The sequence below is a fragment of the Camelus dromedarius genome, chromosome 9, assembly GCF_036321535.1.
Source record: "Camelus dromedarius isolate mCamDro1 chromosome 9, mCamDro1.pat, whole genome shotgun sequence".
NCBI lineage: Eukaryota > Metazoa > Chordata > Mammalia > Artiodactyla > Camelidae > Camelus > Camelus dromedarius.
The window spans coordinates 36,562,650-36,588,250 of NC_087444.1; the positions used below are offsets into that span (position 1 = coordinate 36,562,650).

At 47.4% G+C, this 25,601-nt stretch overlaps 2 protein-coding genes across 7 annotated transcripts in view; one reads left to right on the forward strand and one right to left on the reverse strand.

Moving 5' to 3' along the window:
* Window positions 1-31: 31 nt before the first annotated feature.
* TSNAXIP1 (translin associated factor X interacting protein 1) lies at window positions 32-13,326 on the reverse strand. Of its 6 annotated transcripts, none has more exons than XM_064489052.1 (16): window positions 12,873-13,326; window positions 9,512-9,611; window positions 5,897-6,009; window positions 5,640-5,766; window positions 4,404-4,497; window positions 3,473-3,669; window positions 2,929-3,064; window positions 2,336-2,505; window positions 2,105-2,264; window positions 1,898-2,028; window positions 1,612-1,737; window positions 1,322-1,474; window positions 1,103-1,212; window positions 767-893; window positions 565-671; window positions 32-298 (listed from the first exon to the last, which is right to left on the reverse strand). In XM_064489052.1, exons 1-16 carry the CDS (start codon window positions 12,917-12,919, stop codon window positions 115-117), a joined length of 2,082 nt encoding a protein of 693 aa, XP_064345122.1. In that variant the 5' UTR covers window positions 12,920-13,326; the 3' UTR covers window positions 32-114. The 6 variants fall into 6 exon arrangements, with proteins under 6 accessions (XP_064345122.1, XP_010977574.1, XP_064345123.1 ...); XM_010979272.3 differs by having other exon boundaries at window positions 32-355; XM_064489053.1 differs by lacking the exon at window positions 5,897-6,009 and having other exon boundaries at window positions 32-355; window positions 12,873-13,325.
* Window positions 13,327-13,506: 180 nt separating this feature from the next.
* RANBP10 (RAN binding protein 10) overlaps window positions 13,507-25,601 on the forward strand; it is a 60,241-nt gene continuing 48,146 nt past the window's right edge. The window contains exons 1-2 of the mRNA XM_010979274.3: window positions 13,507-13,767; window positions 14,536-14,647. Coding sequence (XP_010977576.2) covers window positions 13,533-13,767; window positions 14,536-14,647 — 347 coding nt within the window. The 5' untranslated portion in view covers window positions 13,507-13,532. The remainder of the gene's footprint in view (window positions 13,768-14,535; window positions 14,648-25,601) is intronic.

Consider the following 25,601-nt stretch of genomic DNA (forward strand, 5'->3'; position numbering starts at 1 on the left):
CCTCCCCTTGATTCCCCAGCATAACCTAGAGAATAGCATGGATTCAAACAAACAACTTTATACCAACAGTCAGAAGTTGGCAGCACGGGAGCACTGAGGCTGCCCAGAGCAGCCTTAGGTTGCAGGTTCCTGCTCTCGAGGCCCCATACGCCTAACGTCACTCATCTGAAGCTGTTCCAGTGCAGTCTGGAGCTGTATCACAGTGCCCTCTTCCTTTTCCTCACCCTCTTCTGGCAGTTCTGTCACAGGGAACTGGAAGGCCTGGCTCAAATAGCCATTCAGGGTCTGCTTGTCTAGGCTGGGATCAATGGTCATCAGGGCCTCATGTAATTTAGGCAGAGTCACCTTATCATGGCTGCCCACCAGGGAAAGAGAGAAACAGGCCTTGACCCTCCTCTCTGTACTCCAGACCCCAAGATGCCCTCTCCCAGGCTTGAGCAGTATATAGTGTCCAGCAGCAAGCTCGGTGCATAGGGAGACCCAGGGGCTTGAGGTGCCACCCATGGCCCAGCCTGCAGGACTTGCCTATGGCTAAGTGAGCTTGAAGGCCCCAGGGTCACTCACAGTTCCAGGCCCAGTTCCTGCTTCAGCTCGTATAAGTACTCATCCTTTTCATTCAGGTACTGTTCCCACAGCTTTTGCAGAAAGGGCACGCTCTGGCCCTCCTCATCCTGGGAAGGGGCCACAAGGCATGGTGAGGGTACATGGGCTAGGGTCCAACAGAGGCTAGGGCAGGGCTGGGCAAGTTCCTGGGCCCTTGACCCACCTCCATAAACAATAAGCGGTAGTTGACCAAGTCTGCATTGCTGCTGCTGGGATGCCAGCCCCCTGCCTCCATCAATTCCTGAATTTTCTCATCCTTCTTGAAGGGGAAGGTGCTCCTGAGGACAGTGCTGTAGGGAGACAAGAGGGCCAGTGGGCCTGGCTGAGGCCTGCCTACCCATCTCCCTGCATCCTTCTGCCAGCCCCACTAGTGCTCAAAAGGGCAGCATGCATTGAAGCTCTGGCCCTTCCATCAGGCTCCCCTTCCCCCTGCACAGCTAGGGACCTGGCCAGAGGACATGTTGGGCTGGAGTTTGGGGTGGCCCGACTGGTCTCTCACCTTAACTGCTCCATGGTTAGTAGCCCCTCATTCTGACTGTCAGCATGTGTCATCTCCTTCAGAAGCTGTGCTATTGTCTCCTTCTGCTTGATGTATACACTTTCTTTCCTCTGTAGGGAGGGAAGCATTGACTGTCTTGCTGTTTCCTAAAGGGGTAGGGACAGGGATAGAGCTGGCCTATGCTGAGCATAAAGGGTGGAGGGCCAGGCCCAAGCTCACCTTTCCCATCAAGACTGCATAGAATTGACTCATGACCTCATTGGAGTGGAAGAGCTTGATATATTCAAAAATGGTGTAAGCCCAGGCCATGGCATCACTAGGCCCAAAGCGACGCTCCAGGAAATTGAAGAAAAAATCTGAGAACTTCTCTTTCTGCACGGTAGGGAAAGACTGCTTGATCAGCCTGCTCCACAGTTGGTTGGCCCTCCTTCCTGCTCCCTAGCACCTTGAGGGGCCCCCTGGAGGACTCAGGGGGCCACACCAGGCCAAAATGGCTGGTGAAATCTGACCTGCTCCTCAGCAATACGTTCCTTCCAGGCATCCTTGAGGATGTTTACCACATCCTTCTTGGTTGGCTTCTTGTTCTCCACAATGCCATCAAACTGAAGGAAAGCAGGGATAGATTCACCATAGCCCTGGAAGGAAGAGTGTCAGCTCATCTCTGGGCCTGCCTGTAGCCCCACCCTCAAGCAGTGCAGAGCCCCATATAGTTCTGGCAGAACCTCAAGTCTCAGCAGTAAGGCCTGGCTGTTCTGACTCTGGCCCCAAGCCTCTTGAGCCCAGGGACTCCCCTACCAAACCAGGGAAGAAGTCTTTCTCCCGGAGCAGACCCTCGCCAATCTCCTCCAGGAGCACGTCAACCAACTGGTCGCTGTTCTTGCCTTCGGCCAGCACATGCCAGCGATCTTGACCCCCAGCCACCACATCTGCAGGTAGGAAGAAGGAGCTGGAGTCCGGACCATGCCCCTGAGCAGTCCCTGGGGCCCCAACAGCCAGCATTACCTTCGCACTTGGACCAGTCAGGCCGTGGTGTGGAGGTGCGCTGGATCTCCTGCAGCTCAGCATAGAACTGGTCCCGCTCTCTCAGCGTGCTCATGTGCAACTGCAGCAGCATCTCGTGCTCCTTACGGACCTCCTCATAGTCATCTTTCAGGCTGTCCAGCTGTAGGCAAGGTGATTAGTCCTCACTACCCACCTGTATGACCCTGCCCTACCCTGCTTGCCCACCAGCACCTGCTCCTGAAGATCCTTGTTGGTCTTCTCCTGCATTTCAAAGTCCCTCCTGGGCACCACATCTCCAAAGTTGGCCTTCATGGTGTTGAGCTCCATCTGCATGCGGGTCAGGTCTTGCCGGGCCATCTTCAGAGCCACTGTTAACTTCACAGGGTCCTCCCCCCAGATGCCTGCCAGGGGGCCCGCCAGCTCGTGTTACCCTGGCTCTGGAGCCTGTAGCCCAGGGCAGGGTTGAGTGTCCCTCAGGACATGTCCCAGGCCTTCCTGCTCTCCCAGGTTGGGAACCCCTGTGCCTTTCCACGGTGCTACCAGCATAGGGGTTCGGACTCAAATAGAGAAGCCCAGGATGTGGGGTACCAGGACTGTCCTGCTCTTAGGGAGTCTAGGCTACCTCAGCTGCCAGCGATTGCCTCTTAAACAAGTTTGTGACTCTCAGGCCAGCTCAGAAGATCCGCAGACCCAGGGGTCAGCAGGGCCATCTCCCATCGTGAATAGGCATGCAATGAGCAGATATTAGGAGAGCTGAATGAATGGGATTGAGTGGACCCCTCTCCAGTGCCCCCTCAGGGGAGAGAAACCCACCACAGGCTTACCTGGGTACTGAGCTAGTGACATGTCTTCCCGCTGGTACCGTAGCTCATTCAGGTCTGCGATGAGGATCTTGCGGGCATCTCGCTCGCTGAGATAGTGCAGGTACTCCTCAGCCAAGTTCTTCCTCAGTTTGGTCACCTGTTGAGAAGGTGGCTGTGTGGTCAGGGGCTGTCTCTGGAGCCCCGTGTGCAGCTAGTCACCGCAGGGGATGGAGGGGTCCTGGGTGGCCCCACCAGGACCTGGGAACATGAAAGGTAAACAAAGGAGGAGACTGGTCGTTCCAGAGTCCCGCAAAGTGCCAAAGCTCTCTCCTGTGGGGAAAGCCTGGCAGCCAAGGAGCAGGACTCTGCTGGCATTTGGGGCCACACCGAGCCAGTGCTGAGCCATAGATGAGAGCAGCACGTGGAGAGGGGGCTCAGTATGTCATTCCAGGCAGAAGGGTGGAGAGAGCTAGGGGGTCACCTCAGTGCCAGAGGCCTCGAGGTCACCCCTGGGGTGGGGGTGGCAGGCATCCAGGGAGTTGGTTACCACATTACTCTCATTCACCTCACTCTGCAATGAGATCTTCTCCTCATTCTTTTTGTCAATGAGTTTTAGCAAATTCATCTTCTCTTTCTTCAACATGGAGATTTCGTATCTCTCCTCAGCCCTCATGGCCAGGATCCTCTCATTGCAGTCCTCATTCACAGTGACAAGCTTGGCCTTCAGGGGCTCCAGAGCCCGAATCTTCTCCCTCTGGTGGGCTAAGCAGGGACAGGTGGGACAGTCCCTTTAGGGCCATGGAAGATAAATTGTCAGGAGACACTAATCCTGAGGTCACAGTGAGTGGCTATGTCCCTTGCAAACTCCAGGAGTCTATGCATAGCTGTTCAGAGCACAGTCCCTGCTTAAGGCCTTTCTGCACTTGCTTTTATTTTTATTTTATTTTATTTATTTAAATTTTTTTGAGTTATAGTCATTTTACAATGTTGTATCAAATTGCAGTGTAGAGCACAATTTTTCAGTTATACATGAACATACCATATATTCATTGTCACATTTATTTTCACTGTGAGCTCTGCACTTGCTTTTAAACCTGGGACAGAGTCCAGATGAGGACTGGGGTCTCACCTATACCCTTTCCCCATATGGCCTTTAGTTCTGCAGCTGCACCATGTGCAGCACCTGGTAAGCCTGGTGAGGGAAGCCTCCTCATCACTTCACAGAGGTACTCACTCCCTTCTAGGTTAACTCTTAATAGAAAAGGTGCTGTATTTCCTACTGATATTGCCCCATCATGCTTCTCAAGAATGGGAGGTGGTCAGTTGCCCTGGGGTGCCTTACGATAGGACAGTGTAAACAAAAAGGCTGAGTGGGGCTTGGTGACCTCAAAGCCACTTTTGTAGCTGCCCCAGCCCTGTTGCAGAGCCCCAGAAAGGCAGAGTAGGATTCTCTGCCTCTTCTAGGCTGGGCCCAGGCAGGGAGGCTGCAGTCTTACCGAGCATCACTTCATATGCATTTTTGATGGAGGAGAGCAATGGCTTGTATGTTTTGAAGTCCTCTATGAAGAATTCAAAGATCTCTCTGTAAGGCTGGCAAGAAAAGGGAAACTGTCACCTCCTGGCCTATAGCTACCACTCTCAGTAGGAACTAAGTTCTCCTTTGCTTGGCTTAGAAATGTTCTAACATGAAGCTGCCTGGTGACTCACATTCAAATAAATGCTCCAGGCACATCTGGGTCTGTCACAGCCACAGAGTTGAGGGGCAGTTCTGTCTCACCTGCTCTCTGGAGACCTCTCCTGTTGCTGTTTCTGAGGCCTGGCAGATGACTTCAGTCAGTCTGCATGAGCCCCCTATCTGGCCCTCCAGGCAGCCACTTCCTCCATGCACTGTGCTTCAGTTGGCCTCTTAACCAGCACCCCTCCCCATCTTACAGCCCTGTGGGGACAGAGAAGATTGAAGGCTCTCGCCTTGCATTCCAGCCTCCAAGTAGAGGTGTGGTTTCCTGTCCCACTTGGACACACAGGAAGCGTTTGGAAGCAACATTGTGTACTGGAATGAGCACAGGCTCCTGAATCAGCCCCGAGGTTGAATCCTAGCTTCCCTACTACATAGTTGGATGCCTTCTCTGAGCTTCTGCTTCCTGGTTGGTGAGGTTCCTTCAGCCCGTGAGACCCATCCAGGTCCTGGAACATAGACAATGCTCAGCAAATGCTTCTGTCAGTGACTAAGTCAGAAGTCAAGGATTCCCCATTGCCATCTCTGAGCAGAGATTGGATGAGTCCCTCCCTAATATGCACCAGAATCTAGGTTACACCTAGATTTCTCTCTACGTGTCTGGCTAAGTTGCTCGAGCTTGGGGCTATTGTTACTGGGCTGGTGGACATTGTATGACCCCTGCTTGCCCAACTGCCAGGATTCAGGCTCCATTCACTAATGTCCAATGACCCAAGGTGGGTGCTGTGGATCACAGAGCTGAAGGCACTGGAGACAGTATCCAGGCCACCTGACTCAGGTGAGAAAGTCTAAGCCTCAGGGGAGTTTTGGTTCCATATAGTTAGCCTTGCCTGTTCTCTGGGTTTGTCATAGAATATGTTTCTCTTACCAGGAGGGGAGCCCAAAAGAGCTGGGAGAGGCTGGTCTCTCCTGAAGGTCTGAAGTGCCCTGCCCTGGTGAGTAAGGTTTCCTCCCAGCCTTCCCCCCACCCTCCCCACAGTTATTCTGTGGCTCTGACCTGCAGCCTCAGCTCTTGGGCAGAATCCGTGCCCAGGTCCAGCAGGAGGAGCTCCTTGCGTAGGTAGTTCTCTAGTTGCTCCAGGTACCTTGGCTTGGTAGTGCCCAGGGGCTGCTGCTGCCAGCTACTGCAGGGGGTTGTGGGCTGAGATGTGATGGGCACCCTGCCAGGCCCTTGCACCCTGGGTCAGGGGTAGCACACACCCCTATGCTGTCTCTGGGCCCAATCCGTCCACCCCTGGGCTAAACCTAGCTTACCCCGCTCGCTTTTGGTAGTCATCTGAACAGGGCTTTCGATTATGCAGAATGGTCTGGTCACTGATATATGTGGGCCATGGGGACAGGTGGCTGCCAGTGGAGAACGAACCGGACTACAGGAAAGGACAGGTGGGGTTACCATGGCAACGCTGCTCTACTTCCTGATGCTCCTCTCCAGGCTTCTCCTTCCACTCCTTTTTCTACCCCCTCAACTTCTCAATATGGTTCATAACTAAGACTGTGGTCTCTAGAGTTAGAGAGGGATTAGATTAAATCCCAGATTTCCCTTATTAGCTAGCTGTGTGACCACAAGCTTAACTTCTCTGAGTCTCAGAAATGGGTATCTCTAAAATGGGGATGGTTGTAGTCCCCATTGCACTGTATTGATGTGAGGATGCAATGAGAAAGCATAAAGGGTAGTTTACATAGACTTGGGCACCTTTTAAGAGCTCAGTAAAGGTGATCTCTTTTTCCTTTCTGTAGGTGTGGGTGAGTATTGAATATCTGTGCTATGAAAACTGACATAAGTACCAATTGGGACCATCTCTTGCCCTCACAACACAGTCCAGCTAGAGAGACAGAGATGGAGGAGGGCAGGCCCAGTCTCAAGCCAGATTGACACAGACAGGACTGCCGAGGTGCAGCAGGGTGAGCTGTGGACCCTGGGAGGAGACTGGGCTCTACCTCCTGGGGGAGGGGGAGGGGGTAGAAGCAGTGGGATCTCATTTTGAACCGTGAGCAGGGGTAGCGGGTAGAAGCGGTAGTATGTATGAGCTTGTTTTTTAACCTTGGCATTAAATAGTCAAGATGTAAGAAAAAAAAATGACTGCTGACCCAGTGAAGCCTATTTCTAGAGTTCATCTATTCAGTCATTAATTTGTTCATCAAATGTTTCTGGATCCATGGTACAAGTCAGCCCCTACTGGATTCTGGGATATGAGAGAAGCTGGGTATGATGGAAGTGGGATGACAAGTGAATTGATAATCACAAGTCAGGAGGTAGTAACTGAAGCCAATGGAGGTCACAAGGGTTGGGGGCCCTGAATGGAGGGGGCCAGAGGAGACTGCTAATCTTAGGGGAGGAAGAGATGATGTCAGTGATTTCAGTAAAGCTTGAAATACTGCATGGGGGAGGCTGAGGTCACTCTGGGAGAGGATTATGTGTCAGGGAAAGTGAGGGATGCACAAAGTCTGCCTGGGTAGCATCCACACCTCAGGGAAACAGCAGGAGTTCTGAAGAGCCGTGAACAGGGGCCGATGCCCAAGGAGAGCAGGCCGGATGAGGTACAGTCTGGGCTGTCTGGGCTGGCCAGTGCAGAGGGGACAGAGATGGAATGGCAGCTTTATGCATAAGGGTGGTCCTCAAAGCCTTACTTATGGCTGTGAAAAAATTAGAAAATTCCTAAGTGTCTAAAAATAGAAAATTGTTATACAGCTGTGAAATGTTTACAAAGAGGTTTAACATGGAAATATACTAATGCTATAGCTGTAAGGGTTAAGTAAAGCCTGAAATTAGGGAATAAGCACAACCAGGTAAAATGAAAAGATGGAGGAAATAATCCAAAAGGTTAATCCAATGATTATTATTCTCTATAAGATTCTCAAAGAATAAATAATGATTATTCTCTAACAATAAGGCCATGGATGCTTATTTTTCTCTAATTGTGCATTTTTCAAAATTTCCTACAAGGCACATATTACTTTGAAATTTAAAAGAATATTGAATTAGGAGGGAGGGTAGAGCTCAGTGGTAGAGTGTGTGCCTAGCATGCATAAGGTCATGGGTTCAATCCCCAGTACTTCCATTAAATAAATAAAAATAAAAAACACAAGGAAAAACTATGTAACTTGCATTTGCTGATATAATGCAATGAACATAAGAACTAATAATACAAATATACCTCTAAAACACTTAACCATTTATAGGTATTTAAAACTAAATTCGTATTTTTCCTGACCCATTACTTAAGGTAAAAATACAGCGTGCTTATAGAAATGCTAATGTTACATGTTCAAAATGTTTGGGAGATGATCAGAAAAACACTCACAAGGTATTTAATTATTTAAAATCCTTTCACTCTTAGGAAAGAAAGCCTTAAGCCTCTGTTGCTTGAAAAGGAAAAAACTATCAATAATAAAAATTTTTAAAATAGGAAATAAAAGTAGAAATAGATAAACTGAACAAAATGAGAGAAGCCAAACTTAGAAATCAAGCTAGAAAAAGTTTTTCTGAAAGACTATCAAAAATGTATGTGATTTTTATATTAGGGCAAAGTAACCCTAGAAGACAGCTGAGAAGTTGTCAAGCACTTAACCCTGGTGAATTAATGATAGGTTTTTCACATTTCAAAAGGCCAGTCCTCGTGTTCTGTTTGCCATTTCTGCCAAGAGAAATCGTGGTCACCGTACTTTGATTCCCAGGGATATGCTGCTTTCTTGGCCTGGTTATTAATGGCTGGTAAGACCTCCACAAGCCGGTGGCTGGAAGGAGCTGTTCCTGGGACCTCCAGGCTCTCTGCTTTCCCCTGCAGGTGAAAACTGGAAGGGCGGCCCTGGGGGTGGGGGAGTTTGGGGACGGCGGGAGGAAACATCGCCCTCTGGTGGTTGAGAACGGTGTCGCTGCTGCCGGGCTCAAGAAAGGGAGTGACAGCCCAGCTCCAAGTCCACTAGATAGATGGCCTCTGAGGAGGGTGGGGTGTGGGCGCCTCAAGTAATCGGGTCTTGTGGGACCGTGGCTGCGCCTGGTCTCCACAAAGAGTCCACACTAACCCTGCCTGAAGTTAGGGTCCCCATGTTGGAAGTCCTCAGTCTTCCAAAGTGTGTAGCCCATGTATCCCCAAATCCTCCACACAAGACACACTCACACAAGGAAAATCACCACAGCCCACAGTTCTCCACTGTGAGCCTGAGTTATAAGTTTGCTCAAATGTGATTTTTCATCTGTAAGATTTGAACAGTGGCTGCTTGCTGATTAAATAATCATGATCATATCAACAAAATCCCCTCAATACTTAATAAGACAGTGTGATTTTTTATATAAAAACTTTAAAGAACAGGAATGGAGGGAGAACCTGTCCTAAGGCTGGTAAAGAGTCTCTACTTCTAATGCAGGGCCAACAACACAATGGAGGAACATCCTTTACTGCTGTGCTTACACACCTACTCACAGCATTTATGGTGAACATACGCCAGCCACTCAAGTACCACATCAGGCACTATGGCTGTAAAGACAAAAAGATACAGTCATATAGCTCTGAAGGACCATGGAAGATCTGGTGGAACCATCCTAGCACCTAGCACAGTGCCTGGCACATGGCAGGCTGGATGAAAAAATGTCCACTCCAGAATGCTGCATTGCTGTGGAAGGTTATTAGTGGGCAGGGGCTGAGTCCCTTACTGCTTAGGGAGGTCTGGGAAGGCTTCTTAGGTGAGATGTGGCAAGTGTGCACACTCTCACCCCAGCACCTGTAGCCTCTGAGCTACACTCCCCTGACTGGGGAGAAGCCACTTGGTGGGGCATGTTTCAGGTGGACGATGCTTTTGGGGCTGCAGAGAGTGAGGCAGAAAGGATCTGGGGACCAAATCTGAGGGTTCCAACAAAACATTGCCACTAACCAGTGTCTTCCGTTTTTGAGAAAGCTTGCGTTTCTGAGTACTCTTGGTTTCTGTGAGGAGAGAATCATCTATGGTCACTCCTAAAGGCCGCAGGTGTGTTCTGCACAGGAAAGAGGAAGGAAGTGGTGGGTGACAGTCCTGAGTGGGGAGAGCACTTCCACCCTTCCCAGATCCACAAGACATGGCCTCCTTTCCCCTCAGAGCAAGGCTTTGTGTCTTCCCAGTGCTGCCTCCATATTCCCAGAGATGCTGCCAACAAGCTCCTGGCTCTGAGCTCAAACCATTTTTCTTCATTCCCAGAAACCTTCTCCCCGTCACCAGAGTCTCACCAACTCCTGTAGTGGTGGGACACCCTCACCACGCACCCAGAGAACCCTGTGGGTCTACACTTCCATTCAGTGTTCAGCTGTGGCTGTGATGTCAGTTTCATGCATGTGACTGGCACATTCTGGGGTTGTGATACCAGTCAGGTGTGAAGGCAGGCGCTGTAGGACAAGAAGCACAGGGTCTGGGGTCCAAGAGCTAGGGTGAGAGTCTCGACCCTCTACTCACTGGCTGATAGGGCCCAGAGGCTGACACCTGTGGTTCCAATAGGAACCCTCTTGGGCAAATCATTTGACCTCTCTCAGTCTAGTTTCCTCATAAGGAAATGGAGTCAATTCTTGCTTTTTCTATCTCACAAAGCTATTGTGAAGTTTAAATAAGAGTAAAAGAGAAGTAAAAACAGCCTGTAAACTGCAAGGAGCTGCAGAGTTGTTAATTATGACAGCAGGATGAGAGAAAAGTGGATCATAAGGAGGTCTTTAACTCCTTGGCTTCTTGAGAGAGCCATCCTTGCTCAAGCTAGGAAGGCATTTGGAGGTCAAAAGGGCGGGCTGCATGTGGGCAGGCAGACCCCAGTGGAACAAAAGGAAGAAGTAATCCCAGCAATCCTTGGCAGGGGTGGGTAGGGGTGATTTATGCTGTCAGGCAGACTTGTGTCTTCATTCCCTTTGCTAGCTGGTGACCTTGGGCATGTTGTTTAACCTCCTGAGCCTCAAATTTCTTTGTCCATAAAAGTGAGACTAGGACTACCCAAACTCCAGGGAAGGTGAGAGCAGGAACATGAACCCAATTGGGAAACCCTGTCCTGCAGGATTCCTCAGTCCTACTTCATGGAGCAGTGATACCCCAAACTCCAGTCCTCGGTTGTCTCTAAATCGAACAAATGTAAGCAAACCATGTCAAATAAGTAGCTGGTGTGGAAAACCAGACGTTTTTGCCCAGACGTTCATCATGGGTTTGAGACAGGATGCAACAGATCAATCTGTCTGCTCACTGGGTTAAATCATACCTTCCTGTCAAGACCAGTCAATTTTCCAAACTATTCTTTTTGTTCCTGCTGGGACTACTACATGAGGCAAGGTAAACAAGAAAACTATGAAGAAATCTACAAATCCTGAGAAATTGTCAAGTGGAAAATCTCAGTAGGTAACATGTTAGTTTTAAGTGTCAAAGAAGAGTCCTAAATAATAACTTTAAGAATAATTGGTAGTGTCTATATACTTATCCAAAAAGCATAGGAGGCTTCTTTAGTATTATATTAAATATATTACACCAATTCTCAGAGAGGAATGGAAAGCAGGTATCTATATTTCTACTTCAAAGGTGGAGAAAAGTCAGTTATTTAACTGATGGCAGGCAGTGGGTTTGACGGGTATGTCCTGGTACTGAGTGAAGTCAAGATGCTGAGTTCCATCCACAGACCTACTGTGCCAGGAATGTGAGGTTGAAAGGAGAAATCCAGTGGGGAGGAGAAACCTGCCCCAGGAAAATGCACAATTCAAAGTTCCCTTTTGGAGGGTCCTGCTGACATATGTATCATGCTGAAATATCCTTCATCATCCTGGCCCTGCTCTAAGGGGAGCTGGAGGCGGACATGCATACTATGCCTCTAAGGGAAGCAGTGAGCTTGGCCCAGTGTACTATACATCACTAAATACTGGTGAATGAAGAATATGGGCAGGAATGATGTTTTGTACTGCCACCAAATTCAGCTTCAGCAATTACATTATGCTTTTTACTTACATTATGCTTCTTTCTTAATTTTTTTTAAACTTCTTACTCTTTTTTTTAAATTAATTTTGGGGGGGGGTAATTAGGTTTATTTATTTTTAGAGGAGTTACTGGGGATTGAACCCAGGACCTTGTACATGCTAAGCATGTGCTCTAGCACATGAGCTATATCCTCCCCTCCTATGCTTCCTTCTTTAAATACATGAGGATTCTCTTTCTGAGTCTTTTTCACATCCCTTTCAAACATGACTGTAATTTCCTAAATCATTCCTGTGTTGGGTAACAACACTCTTTCTCAAGACTGCTGTCTGAGTTTTGTAGATTAATTTTAGCTCTGGATAAAATAATCAAGCTGGCATTTAATTTGCTGATTTTTGTGGGCATTCTCTGTCAAGGCAGCAGATCCTGGGGAATTAGAGTTTAGGTGATATCAAGGGTTATTTTGTTCTTTTTTGGGGGGGTAGTTGGGTTTATTTATTTTTATTTATTAATGGAGGTACTGGGGATTGAACCCAGGAACAACTTGAAACACTTACTGAACACCTGTTACATGCAAGAACTGTCATGAGAGCTTCATATATGTCGCCTGAATATTCCCAACAATGTGAGGTGAGGTTTGTGTTTGAGATATGGAAACAGAGGCCCAGAACTTAAAGGGCCTTCTCTGAACTCCCAGAGCTGGAAAGGTATTTAGCCAAAATTTTTGTTTTAATATGTATACTTTGTGGCTTTCCTGGCTAATAGAGCTTGTAATCATATTTGCTTCACCCCTGAATACAGGCAGGACCTACTTTGAGCCATGGGGTGTGCCTGGGCTGCTTGGAGATTCTTCTTTGTCAAAAACAAAGTGGGTGAAGAGACTGTGTATGCTTGTGGCTAAAAGCTTAGGTTAAGGAGTCTCACATGGCTGGGTTCAAATCCTAGCTCCAACACGTATAAACATGTGTAAAATACGATGGCTCCAGGCTTCTATTTCTTCATTTGTAAAATGGTGATATTACTACCTCATAGAGTTGATGTGAGGGTTAAATGTGTTATATAAAGCAATTGGCACATAATTACACGCTCAATACAAACAGGCTGGCTGTTAATAATGAAAAAGTGCGCCTGCCCTTGCGCTAGAATGTAACGTCCTCCCTGGGCGGAGAAGTCATCTGGGATTCTGTTTCGGCACCGATGACCCCGCAGGGCTGGAGCCCCAGACGAATGGACAGAGGCAGGAGGTGCAGAACTGCGAATCAGGTACCATTTCTCTTTCTGGAAGTACCAAGCCCTCCTCTCCGCCCTCAGCCCGGCCAGCGCCTACCTCGATGTGGTCGTGAAGCTGAGATGCTCTGGCTTCAGGGAGGCCATGATCCTACGGCAGCAGGGCAGCCAGTACCCGCTGCTTAGGGAGCTAGGGTAGTGTACAGCCCGTCGTCATGGCGACCAGGTCCCAGCAGCCCAGCGGGCGGGGGCGGGGTCAGGGTTATGTCACGCCCCCTCGTCTCTCGTCGGCAGGCTGGAAGGAAGACCGAGTAGCAAGGGTGGACTCCGACCCGGACCCAGGGTCTTCTCAGAGTCAGTCACTACAGCAGATATGACCCTAGCGACCAGAACTGACACAGGGGGATAAACCAAGGCCATGGGGGAGGGAGGCGAACTGAGAGGTCGCAGCCGCGTTGCCAGCGGGAACTGTAGTTTTCGGTGTTCCAATGTCTCGGCCGAGCAAGCTTATGGCTGAGCAGGTTTGTACTACATCTACCAAAGTTCCTTACCAGCCCGAGCTGATCCGCCCTTGGAGAGCTCTGCATTGTGGGATATGGAGTCCGAAGTGTGGCGAGGTGTGGCGGTGCCCGAAGAGAGGTGCCGGACTCGGACTCGGTTTCCCTGCGGCCTCGGTTGGCTCGCTGGCCATTGGCTGAGCGGGGCGGAGCTGGTCTCGCTCATCCCCGCCCCCAGTGACACAATAGCAGCTCCCTCCAAGATGGCGGCGGCGACGGCGGACCCGGGAGCTGGGATTCCGCAGGTTGGAGACTCCTCCGGCGGGGGCGCTGGGGGCGGGCAGCCGTCCCCGGGGGAGCAGGAACTGAGCCGACGCCTGCAGCGCCTGTATCCCGCGGTCAACCAGCGCGAGACGCCGCTACCGCGTTCCTGGAGCCCCAAGGACAAGTACAACTATATCGGCCTCTCCCAGGGCAACCTCCGCGTCCACTACAAAGGTATCGGCCTGTTTAGGGGCCGGGTAGAAGGGCCAGAGCGTCTGCAGTGTGGCTGTGTTGCCCAGCCCCTGCTGGATCACGTTCCTTCACCAGCCCGAGTGCTCTGGGTTAGGCCTTAGCCCCTGCGGGGTGTCTAGGGTGATGGAGCTGACCAGGCCGACTAGGATTGACCTACTAGTCTGCTATGCCCTGAGACACCTGATGTCGAGAGAACCGCAACAGGTGTCCAAACCCAGTGGTGGGCTGGACCTTCTTGTGTGTCCTGGAATAGCTCTAATTCTGGATAGGCCCTTCACCACTGCTTAGTTTCAGGAATGTCTGAAGAAAGGGATGGTCACATTCCCTCCATTAGTCAGAGACCCTTGAGCTTGCTCACCTGCCAGACATCCCAGACAGGACCTAGGATTCTGTGCTGAAGTTGTGGGGGCGCCTTCCAAGGCTGCCTCTTCCTCCCCTGGTCTCCCAAGTAGGTTGCCTGTATTCTGGAGATTCTGCTAGCAGCACTAGGAAATCTCTCATATATGCACCCACAGAGCATGTATCCTCCTGTGGTTTGTGTGGGAGACAGTGTCTCAGGCAGGGCTGCTCTTCTCAGGAGCCAAAGGTGAGAGGTGTATGTATTTGCTCACTTGTTGTCTGATTACTCCTTGGACTATGTAAGGGCTAACTCTGGCCATGGAGGGCTGAAGTTGACGTGGAGCAGAGAGGGATGAGGCTTCCATTTGCATTTCCTTCTGCTGAAATTTCTTCCTTGCCCTCTCCTATTAGGCCATGGCAAAAACCACAAAGATGCAGCCTCAGTGCGCGCCACCCACCCCATACCTGCTGCCTGTGGCATTTACTACTTTGAGGTGAAGATTGTCAGCAAAGGAAGAGATGGGTAAGCTCCTCCTGACCACCTTCTTTCCTCCAACACTGAGCTATTCCCTGTAGTCAGAATTTGAGGTCTCCTGGTTGATACTTGTGACTGGTGTGAGCTGATGAACTGCATGGGTCTGGGTTGCAAAGGGTTGAATTAGTGAGTGCCTCTGTTACCTGGCTATGGTCATGGCCTAGTCTATAAAGCAGCCTTTCATGGCAAGTAGGTACATTGTGGTGGGATCAGGGGCTGAGTGGAGGGTGATTCTCTTTTTTGGGAGGGGAGTGCTTCTCCTTAGTGATAATGTAGTGAAATACCTGGCTTCAAGGTCAGGGAAACAAGTAACAAGTTTACATTAACAATTCAGTGCCTAGAATGGAGTCCCACCACTGTTGTGTGGAGTTTGTGACTTCCCTCTTCTTTCACACTCTTGCTGCATTCAAGGTTCTTTTTTATGGCATTTAGTCATATAGAGGCCCCTGAAGGCTTCAAAGGGATAGTAGAGTCTTTGCATCATTCATCAAAGTTGTAGCAGCCACTGGCCTGTCATCTTGGAGTAAACAGCATGCACATGGTTAGAATCAGGTGACCTTGCTACTCATAAACTTGTTTTTCAGTCCGGGGACTTGAACACCAGTTGGACCAGCTTTAGAAAGATCCTCATTAAAGTCAGCATTAGGGAGGCTCCCTATTTTAGGGTGATCTAAGCAGACACAGGAAATCAGAGGGGGAGATTTTTCATTTTTCTTCCTGTTCTTCTCCCAGTCTCCTTCTTTTTTCTGGTGATTGTCACAAAGCAGGTGTTTAAGCTATGAAATAATATATATTTCAACTGCCTTGGAAAGGCTTTCCTCATCAGACCTTAGATCTGGTTTGGGAAGTTTTCCAATCCCGCCAGTGACTTTCGTGCCAACCCTGAATATGTGTTCTTGAGCATTCAGGATAATTCCTCTCTCCTAGGGACTGTCCCCCTTGTGGTACACGCAAAATGCCTGGACAGGGGGCTAGACTGGGGGCAGGACTGCTGGGGTCAGAGCTTTGCCTGCTTCCTCAGTGAAGTATCATCTCTGCCTCGGAGGGCTATGTGGTTGTGGGTAGATCATGGGGCTTTGAGCTCCTTGTCTGTACTGTGGGGACCTAGGCCAGCATCTAAGCTGTCTTTAACCCCAGAATTCTATGATTCTGAAATTTTGATCATGGCAAGCTGTTGGCATCTTTCACTTTTATTCCCATCTAGTGCATTTACAGATAGGAAGCTTATGTTATTGGAGGGCTTTAAAGCTTTGATTTTCCCTTTTCACTGTCTGATAAAAGCACATATATTTAATGTGCTTGAAGAAGTATGAAAGAGAATGGCCTCTTAAAACAAAACACACACTGCCAAAATAGTTACAGTATAGTTCAGTATAGACTGAAATGTTGGTGCTGTAGTCTCATATTGTCAGAGACTGAGGGGCATTTCTTAAACTTGTAGGGAGGAAATAGATTATTTTCTCTATAGTCCTTAACCACAGATAACAGCTGAGCTAGTGAAAAAGGAGAACAGTTTTTCAGAAGGGGAGTGTTCAAATGTAGAAACCCGGGTTCCTTCACCTGGCTTTTCACATTTCAGTTGTAAGTGGATCTTGCTGGAAAAAGCCCTGTGTGTTGTTAGATTGGCTTACTATAGGGGCTGCCTGCAAATCTAAAGAAAGTTGGGCATCATCTCCCAGCTTTCCCAGTATTTTTACATGTGGTAAATATAGCCGTAAAGCTGACCTGGAAACCTCAGTTTTAGGAAGATCTTAGGTCATGTATGCCTGTGGTGGTCTGCATCAGTTGACCACTGTCAGAGGGAAAGTGTATGAATGTCCCCTTATGGCCTTTTTATGGAATCCCTGAAAGCTTTCTCGTGGCTAGGATATAGCCAAATGTTGCTTTGGGCCAGGTATGGTTTTGAGGAGGCCAAGGGCTGTTCCAGGGCAGACAACCATCGGCTTATTTCCTGTTTCCTGTCAATGTTGGAGGCGTGTTTCTGACCTGGGTTTGGTCCATGACCCAGGTGTTAACCGGTTGTGTAGCTTTCCTGTATTATATGGTTCAGTCCTCATGGCATCTCTGTAAAGTCACTGATGCAGATGATGATGTACCTGTTTTGTGGGTGAACCCTGAGTCCTGGAATGTGTGGTGACCTGCCCTGGTTGTGGGGCTTAGGGTGTGCAGTGAAGTAGCTAACTCATCAGATACATTCGCCTGATCCCAGACACTTGTGTCCATGCTGCTGCTGCCTTTCTCCATCTCATTCCTCTCCTGGGTAGAGTGAAGGAATGTCCAGTTGGATTCTTAGGGGATCATAGTGTTCTTAGGGGACAGAACTGAAAGATGCTTCGTGCTGAGTGGGGCCAGAGAAGTGTGGCATCCTCTGGACTGGGCTTGATTGACTTACAATCCCACTGAATCTGTAAACTTGTTTTTCTGTAGATTTGAATATAGGCCTCCTTTGTAAAAGGTGTTTATGGACCCAGTTGTCAGTGTCATTGTTTTCCAAAAATTCCTTTGTTCTGATGATGTCTTTTGTTGAAAAACACACTAAGCTTGTCCAATTAGAAAGATTTCATTTCAAGGGTTGTATTTATTCATACCTACTATGTGCCAGGCCCATGCTGGGTGCAGAGAGAACAGAGGTAAAGCCTACAGGGGCCAGTCTTGTCCTCAGAGAGCCTATGGCATACTTAATAGAGAGTGGACTGAAAGGCTCTCTGCAAGAGGAGGCAGAGCCTGGGCACAGTTTTGAAGGATGAGTAGGAGTTTCCCGGCAAGTGAGACCTGTTGGACCTAAAATGCGTCTGGTCAGTAACTGGCTTGATGTCTGGGTGCTGGGCTTTCTGGGCACTCCTCACATATAAGGGAGAGCTAAAGAAGGAAAGGCTGTGTTTGAGATAAGAGCCTGGTACAGACTGATGGATTTCAGCTGCATTTTGCCAAGTCACCAGAGCTGGGAGCCCCAGGCACAGATCTGGTGGGGTGAGGAGACATCAAAGCCCTGCCACTGGTGCCAGAAGATAAGGGAACCCGGGTTGATGTTGTTAGGAAGCCAAGGAAGCCCTGAAACTGAGGGTTGCTGGGGAAATGACTTGTCCAGGCAGAGTTCATGGACCTGTGAGTTCCTCCAGCTCTTAGTGATGACACATGGAGGGTGTGGCTGGCCAGGCTGACAGATGCTCCAGTGTGACCCTCAAAATAGACTGTAACATCATCTCAGTGGTGACGGTGGCCTCCTGACATGTGACGAGTGGCTCTACCCAAGAACAGCAAGCCTGGGCTAGAGCACTGGATGGAGTTGGAGGAGCTCTCGTCTGTAGCTGGTGCCCAAAGCCAGGCCCTGAGCAGGGGCCTCTGGCCACAGCCAGCCTGCCTTTGCTTGCACTTGGAGCTGACTTCTTTGGCCAGGCAGCAGGTACTCATCTATTAATTCTCCACATCACCATGAGGCACCCATTGTTTTGTTCCAGTCCCAGTCCTGGGCTCCAGGAGCACAGGCCTGAGGTCTATCTAGAGAGGAAACAGATAAGCCTGTGTGCGTGACTTCACAGGGTGGTGTAGAAAAGGCAAGTTCATGGTGTGTGGTACACCCAGAGATGGCCCGGAGCTTGGACTTCCTCCTGTACCCAAGAATTTGGGGAAAGTTTCACAGAAGAGGTGGTGATGCTAAATCTGGAAGGACAGGTTGGAGAGTTCCAGGTGAACAAAGTGAGAAGCGATCCTCTGGACAGAAGGAACAGTACATTAAAAAGATGTGGAACACAGAGTGTGAGACAAGCAGAGGCCAGACCAGAAATACGTTGTGTTTTGTGGCCGAAGAGCTTGGGCTTATCCTGAGGGCAGTAGCAGTGTATGAGGACTTTGGATCTGCCTGCGCTTTTGAGACTGGATAGGGGAGAAGAAACCCCACTGGTCTGGTTCAGATCCTTGTGCAGTTCAGGCCAGTGGCTTTAGGTCCTTGACTCCGGGCATGATTTTCCTATAGCAGTTGTCTTTTCTCCCTTTGGCTGGTCTTTCTCTTGTATGGTGGGATGCACAGGTAGGATGTTGAAGACTGGTATTCAGAGAGGCTTCTCGGAGGTGAGAGGCCTCTGTGTGTGCTGGTGTTCTCTGCTATTCTGGTTTTGTCCAGTCCCATCCAAAAGACAGTGCTGTCTGATTTTTCATGGAGGATCCAGACAGCCACTCACTCAACTAAGATCTCACCTGCCATGTTTCTGGTCTGGAGACCCACTTGATCTCAGGGCCTCCATTCTAGAGACAGCTGTGGCTGGTCCCTCACCCTGGGTCCCCCAACTCCAGTCTCTGTGCAGTGCCATTGAGAAGTTTGGAACTCATCTGCAGACCCAGGGAAGGGTTTGTCCTGCCTGCCCTGAGAAGTAGGTGCTATGTTTGCCCAGGGCAAGTGCAGACAGCTGTTGTGCCCTGTTCTTCCTGACTGCCCCCCAGTGCTGATGGCCTCATGGGCAGATACTGAGCTTTGGGCTGTGTTTCTCCCTAGTAACACATTGTACTGTTTCTGGAGACATAGTGTATTGGGGCTCTGGAGCATCTTTGAACGTTTTATGGCTTACCTGTATTGGGGGTTAAAGCCCAGGTCTAGTTGGGAGTACTAAGGTGTAGCTCTGGCATGGAGTGAGAGTACTGGAGTACATGAGGTGTCCACTTTTCTTGCAGGACCTGTTCCTGCACTAAGCACATCTGACCTGCCCTGGACCTCCCTGCTCACTGTATGTCACCACTCAGGCTCCCACTGCAAGCTGAGAGTGGGGAGTGTGGCTTCTTTCTTTAAAACTGGGACTTCCTGGGTCAAGGAGCAGCCTCTAGAGAAATTCCTAAAATTCACTTCACACTGGACCCCATCCCCACCCCCATCCCCATTGTTTTTGTTCTCAGGAGTGTTTGGTCTTTTCCCTAGATGCATCACCATATAAGGGAGATTCTCTGTTAGAGGGGAAGTGGAAGCTCATTGAGCTGGAGCACAGGAGGATGGACTCAGCAGCTCTGCATAGCAGGCACTGTGTGCCATCTTATTCTGGGGCCACTGGGAAGGAATCAGAGGCCCCAGAATGGGTCACTGTGGCCAGGGGTCAAGTTAGAAAGAAGGGACTGATTACTAGTAGAGGGATAGGTATGGATAACACTGTGTCTAAATGCAAGGATGTCCCTCTGCCTCTCTAGACATTCTGTTTAAAATCCACATATGTCTTTCTAGCTCCAGGATCCTCAGTGTTTTGTTGTAATTGAAATATGACGTTGTGACTCTATTGCCAGAAATGAGGCTGGAGGACTTGATGCTGGAACAGGGCCCAGCCCCCTGACATAAAGGGGCCAGTAAAAGATGCTCTGGACTGTATAGGGAAGTGGCGAAGGGGTAAGTCTTTGCACTCCTTGTACACTGTCTTCCTCTCCTACCTCTTGGACCTTGGAGGTGGCCTGGGATTCTAGCGAAGTTTGCTTTAGGTTATGGATGGCAAGTGTCAAGGCTCACATACTCTCACTGTCTGCTCAGCTTCCATGGCAAAGGTTGCTACTGATTGATAGCGGCACTTGTTCTTGTCCAGACAGAGCCCCAGAGGTTTTCTCTATACACAGTGCACCAGGCAGCTGATATTCTTTGGTCAGAGTTTCATCATAAGACAAAACCTACCGGCCCTCTGGGTGGAGGCAGTTGATGGTGAGAAGAGAAGGGCAGTTGTGCTCAGAGGGTCCAGGGGCTCATCTCTTTTAGAGGACATTGCCAAGGCGGAGCTGAACCGAGAGGAAAGAAGCAGAGGGGCTGGTTTGCTGAGTAGAACTGGTTGTAATCCGGTTTCAAAGCCATGTGTCTGAACTTGGCATAGGCTGTTTTATACAATGCTCTTTTTTAATATCAACTGTTGTGCCAAGAGTTTATCAGTAGTTATATTTGCCTTTTTTTTTTAACCAAAATGTATTTTTATTTTGCCTATAGGTAATTTTTTTTAACTGTAAAAGAGTACATTGGCTCTTTCAACAGCTGACACAGTGTACATTTTAAAAATAGACAGCAGTTAACCACTATATATAAAAATAGATAAAGAACAAATTTCTGTATAGCACAGGGAACTGTATTCAATATCTTGTAATGACCTTTAATGAAAAAATACGAAAACAAATGTATGTATATATATGCATGACTGGGACATTATGCTGTACACTGGAAATTGACACATTGTAACTGACTATACTTCAATTAAAAAAAAAAGACAGCAGAGGGGACAGAGAGATGCAAATTTAACCAAATACAAGTTATTGCCATTCTGTAGGTTGTATTACTTGAGACTAGTACAGAAAACAGAAATCATTCCAGATATTTTAAGCAGAAAAGTGTTTAGTATATGGATTTAGATGATTTCAGAATTATTGGGATTTAGAGATGCTATGTAATGGTGGGCTAGGTTATTTGAATAAGACTCCCTGCTGAAAATAACGAAGGATGCTAAGTCACAAACCGGCAAACTCAAGGCCAGTTTCTGGATGAACACCTGTAACTAGAGAGTTAAGAGTAATATCTGAGTACCTAAGAGCATTTGCTGTGTCCACACTCAGCTATGCTCCAGCTTTGTAATTACACAGGGCCAGAGAGTTAGAGCTTAGGGTCCAGAGCCTGCTGGATGTGGGGTCTGGTGGGAACCCTCTCTTAGTAAGCTGGGGTGCCAACTGGCTATACCCTCTCGTTAAGGGTAGTGTATTTAGTTTTGGAATGTAGTAGGCCCTATAAGGTCAAAGCTTGGTACTTGAGTTTCCCAAGAGATTCTTTAGAGAAGGATCCAGAACCCAGGGTTGTGAATAACCTTCCTAGGGCCAACCACAGGGGCTGTTTTGCCCCTTCCTGTCTTGTGGGCTCTCTGCATGTTTTGATGGTGCTGGTAGCAGTGGATGCATGAGAAGCTCCTGACCCACATTCAGAACTGTCTTCCCTTCAGGCTTGTTCTTCCTTGAATGGTGCTGGGCTGAGTCCATTTACCTTCATAATGCCTCTCTCACTAGGGGGCCTGCATAGAGTTGGGCTGAGTGGGTGACTGGGTGGCTCCCTTGCAGAGAGGCAGGGTCGGGGTATGGCTGCTGCAGGAGCAGCTTATACACAGTAGCAAGTGTCATGATGAGTCCATCATGGCTTTAAGCGGCCCATCAGACCAGGAAACAAAATCCCTAGCATCAAATATTAGCCCTTATTTCAGACCTAAATGTCAGTTGATGTTTTTTCCTGAAAAGTCTTTCAGGGGCTGTTTTGTAACCACAGCCCCAGAGATCCCTTCTCTTATAGAGACTGTTGATTTCTTTATCTGGGGCAGGTTCTGATAGGAACAAGACTGCAGGCCTTCTGAGCTGTGACTAAGGTGTTATATGTCAAGATGAAACTGTCTGGTGAGATTCCAGTAGCTCATTGGGGTTCTGGGGCAGGGGACAGGGGCAGTGGTGACTGGCCCTTTGACCTGAGAGGCTTGACAGTAGAGCTTACCTTCATGCAGCCCCCAAGAGCTATCTCAGCCTTGAGGCTGAGGAATTTGTTTCTTGTCTCTTCTCCTCTTTGTCACTTCCTACCAGACCTCCGTGGGCCTGGAAACATCCAGGTGATGGAGCTTAAATTAAAAATGTTTAGGTCTCATAGTCATTGATTCATATATCTTATGCAGCATTTGTTAAGAGTGTCTATGGGGTCCACCTTCCCTCTAAGAAGAAATTGATAAAAAGTAAAAGGAGCTAGGTCTATGTTCTTCACTCTTGTCATCACTGTGTGCTTATGGTGAGGGACTTCTTTCTTCCGGCCCTAACATGAGATGAGGCCAGGATACTCTGATGCTTTACTTTACACTACGCTCTGTGCCAAGCCCTACTCGTCTCACCTGGTAAAGCCAGATGAGGCCAGTGTGCAGGGCCATAGGGATATTCTTGGTGACACTGCGTGTGTATGTATGGTAAAATATATGTAACATAAAATATGCCATTTTAACTATTTTTAAGTATACAATTTAGTGGTATTAATTACATTCACAATTTTTTACAACTATCACTGCTATGTTTTCCAAAACTCTTTCATCACCCCAAACAGAAACTCTGTCCCCATTAAGCAATAGCTCCCCATTCCCACCTCCTCTCAGCCCCTCGTAATCTCTAATCTACTTTCTGTCTCTATGAATTTGTCTATTCCAGATGTTTCATATAAGTGGAATCATACAATGTTTGTCCTTTTATGTCTGGCTTATTTCACTTAGCATATTTTCAAGCTTTATCTATGTTGTGATCTGTATCAGAACTTTATTCTTTTTTATGGCTGTCTGTATTTACCACATTTTGCTTTTATTTCTCTATTCATCTGTTGATGGACACTTGGGTTTTTTACATCTTTTGTCTATTGTGAATAATGTAATGAACATTGGCATGCAAGTATCTATTTGAGTCCCTCTTTTCAACTCTTTTGAGTGTGCACATAAGAGTTGTTTAATTGTTATATGTTTAACTTTGAGGAACCACGAAACTGTTTTCCACAGAGGCTATACCATTTTACATCCCCAGCAATGTGCGAAGTTTCTAATTTCTCTATATCCTCACCAACAACTTGTTATTCCCTCCCTCTCTCCCTTCCATCCTTCCTTCCTTTCTTCCTTTCATAACCATCCTAGGTGTGAAGTAGTATCTCATTTTGGTTTTGGTTTGCAGTTCCTAATGACTCATAATGTTGAGCATCATTTCATGTACTTTTGGGCCATGTGTGTATTTTCTTAGAAGAAATGTCTATATAGTCCTTTGTCTAGTTTTTAACTGAGTTGTTTGTCTTTTTGTTGAATTGTGGAAATTATTTATATATTTTGAATATTAGACCCTTATCAAATATATGATTTGCAGATTTTCTCCCATTCTGTAGGTTGTCTTTTCACTTTCTTGATAATGTCCTTTGATGCATAGAAGTTTTAATTTTGATGAAGTCCAGTTTATCTATTTTTTTCTTTTGGTGCTCATGCTTTTGGTATTATATGTAAGTATCCATTGCCAAATTCAAGGTCATGAAGCTTTTCCCCTATGTTTTCTTCTAAGAGATTTATGATTTTAGCTCTTGTATTAAGATCATTGATCCATTTTGAGTTAATTTTTATATAAGGTGTGAAGTAGAAATTCAGTTGTCCCAGCACCAACTGTTGAAGAGACTGTTCTTCCCCCATTGAATGGACTTGGCACTTTTGTTGAAAGTAATTCAGCCATAGATACTGGTTTATTTCTGGACTTACAATTCTATTTCATTAGTCTATATGTCTACCTTATGCCAATACCACACTGTTTTGATTACTGTGGTTTTATAGTAAGTTTTGAAATCAGAAAGTGTGAATCTTTTAACTTTATTCTTTTTTTAAATATTGTTTTAGCTACTCAGGGTCCCTTGCAGGTCCAAATGGATTTTGAGGATTGACTTTTCCATTTCTACAAAAAGGACTGTTGAAATTTTGGTAGGGATTGTGTTGAATCTGTAGATCAGTTTGGAGAGTATTAACAATACTCTGCATTTTAACAATATTAAGTCTTCCAATGCATGAACACGGGATGTATTTCCCTTTATTTGTGTCTTCTTTAGTCTCTTTTGGCAATGTTTTATAGTTTCTAGTGTATAAGCCTTTCACCTTCTTGGTTAAATTTATTTCTAAGTATCTTTATTTATTTTTTTGCTATTATAAATATAATTGTTTTCTTAATCTTCTCTTCCAGTTGTTCATTGTTAGTGTATAGAAATACAACTGCTTTTTGTATGTTGATTTTGTATCCTGAGACTTTGCTGTTTACTAGTTTATTAGTTCTAGTAAGCTGTCTGGTGTGTTGTTTGGGATTTCCTATATATGGGATCATGTCATCTGCAAACAGAAATAGTTTTACTTGTTCTTTTCCAATTTGTATGCCTTTTATTTCTTTTTCTTGCTTAATTGCTCTGTACTTCCAGTACAATGTTGAACAGCAGTGGTGAAAGGTGGGCAGCGTTGTCTTATTCCTCATTTTAGGGTAAAAGCTTTCAGTCTTTCACCAATGGATTTGTTGGCTGTGGTTTTTCAGAAATGCCCTTTATCATGTTGAGGAAGTTCCCTTTTACTCCTAGTTTTCTGAGTGTTTTTATCATGAAGGGATTTTGGATTTTTCTGTCAATTGAGATTATCATGGGGGTTTTTTCCCTTTGTTCTATGTGGTTTATTATATTGATTGATTTTCTTCTGTTGAACTGCCTTTGCCTTCCTGGCATAAATCCCACTTGGTCATGGTATTAATCCTTTTAATGTGTTGTTTGGTTTGGTCTGCTATAGTTTTATTGAGGATTTGTGCATTTATATTCAGAAGGTATATTGGCCCGTAATTTCTTTTTCTTTTGATGTTTTCTTGGTGGCTTTTTGATTACTGTTCCAGGGTCTGCCCCATCTTGGTCTTGCATCTGGGCACAGCACACAGTCCCCAGGCATTCTGTCAAGAACTGAAGTCTCTAGGTCACAACTGGGAAGGAGCCTAGGAGCCCTTTAGTCCAACCTCTCTTCTGATAAGGAGGGAACCTGAGCTGTGGGGTGAAATCCAAGACCCAGAGTTCTGAATTAGGCTGGAGTGTCTGAGACCAGGCTTCAGAGTCTGGAGTGTTGTCTCTAGAGCCCTGCTGCAAAGTGTTCCTGTCACTTTAAAACTTTTCAGGTGCTTCTCTTTAGAAGGCAGGAAGGGAAATGTCAGACTTGTTGCTAAAGAGGTTCCCTGAGTGAAGTGCTTCAAGCTGTCTCTCAGGACTGGGTTGGGGATTACAGCAAAGGAATAGTCTCCTCCCTCTAGGCCTTGTTGTACATCTCTGAAGGGTGTGAAAGTCCAGAGTCCTGGTTTCTAAGGTCCTGACCTCTGTCCACCACCAGGCCTGCCTGGGTCATGGGAGAATCTCCAGTCAATTGGAGATATGTTGAGGCTGTGTCACAGCAGTGGG

Bases quoted from the DNA above. Each gene is read 5' to 3' on its own strand.
- TSNAXIP1 (XM_010979272.3), bottom strand. From the start codon at position 12,919: ATGGCCTCCCTGAAGCCAGAGCATCTCAGCTTCACGACCACATCGAG. The intron at 3,670-4,403 runs GTAAGACTGCAG...GTCCCTGCTTAG, and splicing joins TGCATATGAAGTGATGCTCG to CCCACCAGAGGGAGAAGATT. The intron at 672-766 runs GTGGGTCAAGGG...GCCCCTTCCCAG, and splicing joins ACCGCTTATTGTTTATGGAG to GATGAGGAGGGCCAGAGCGT.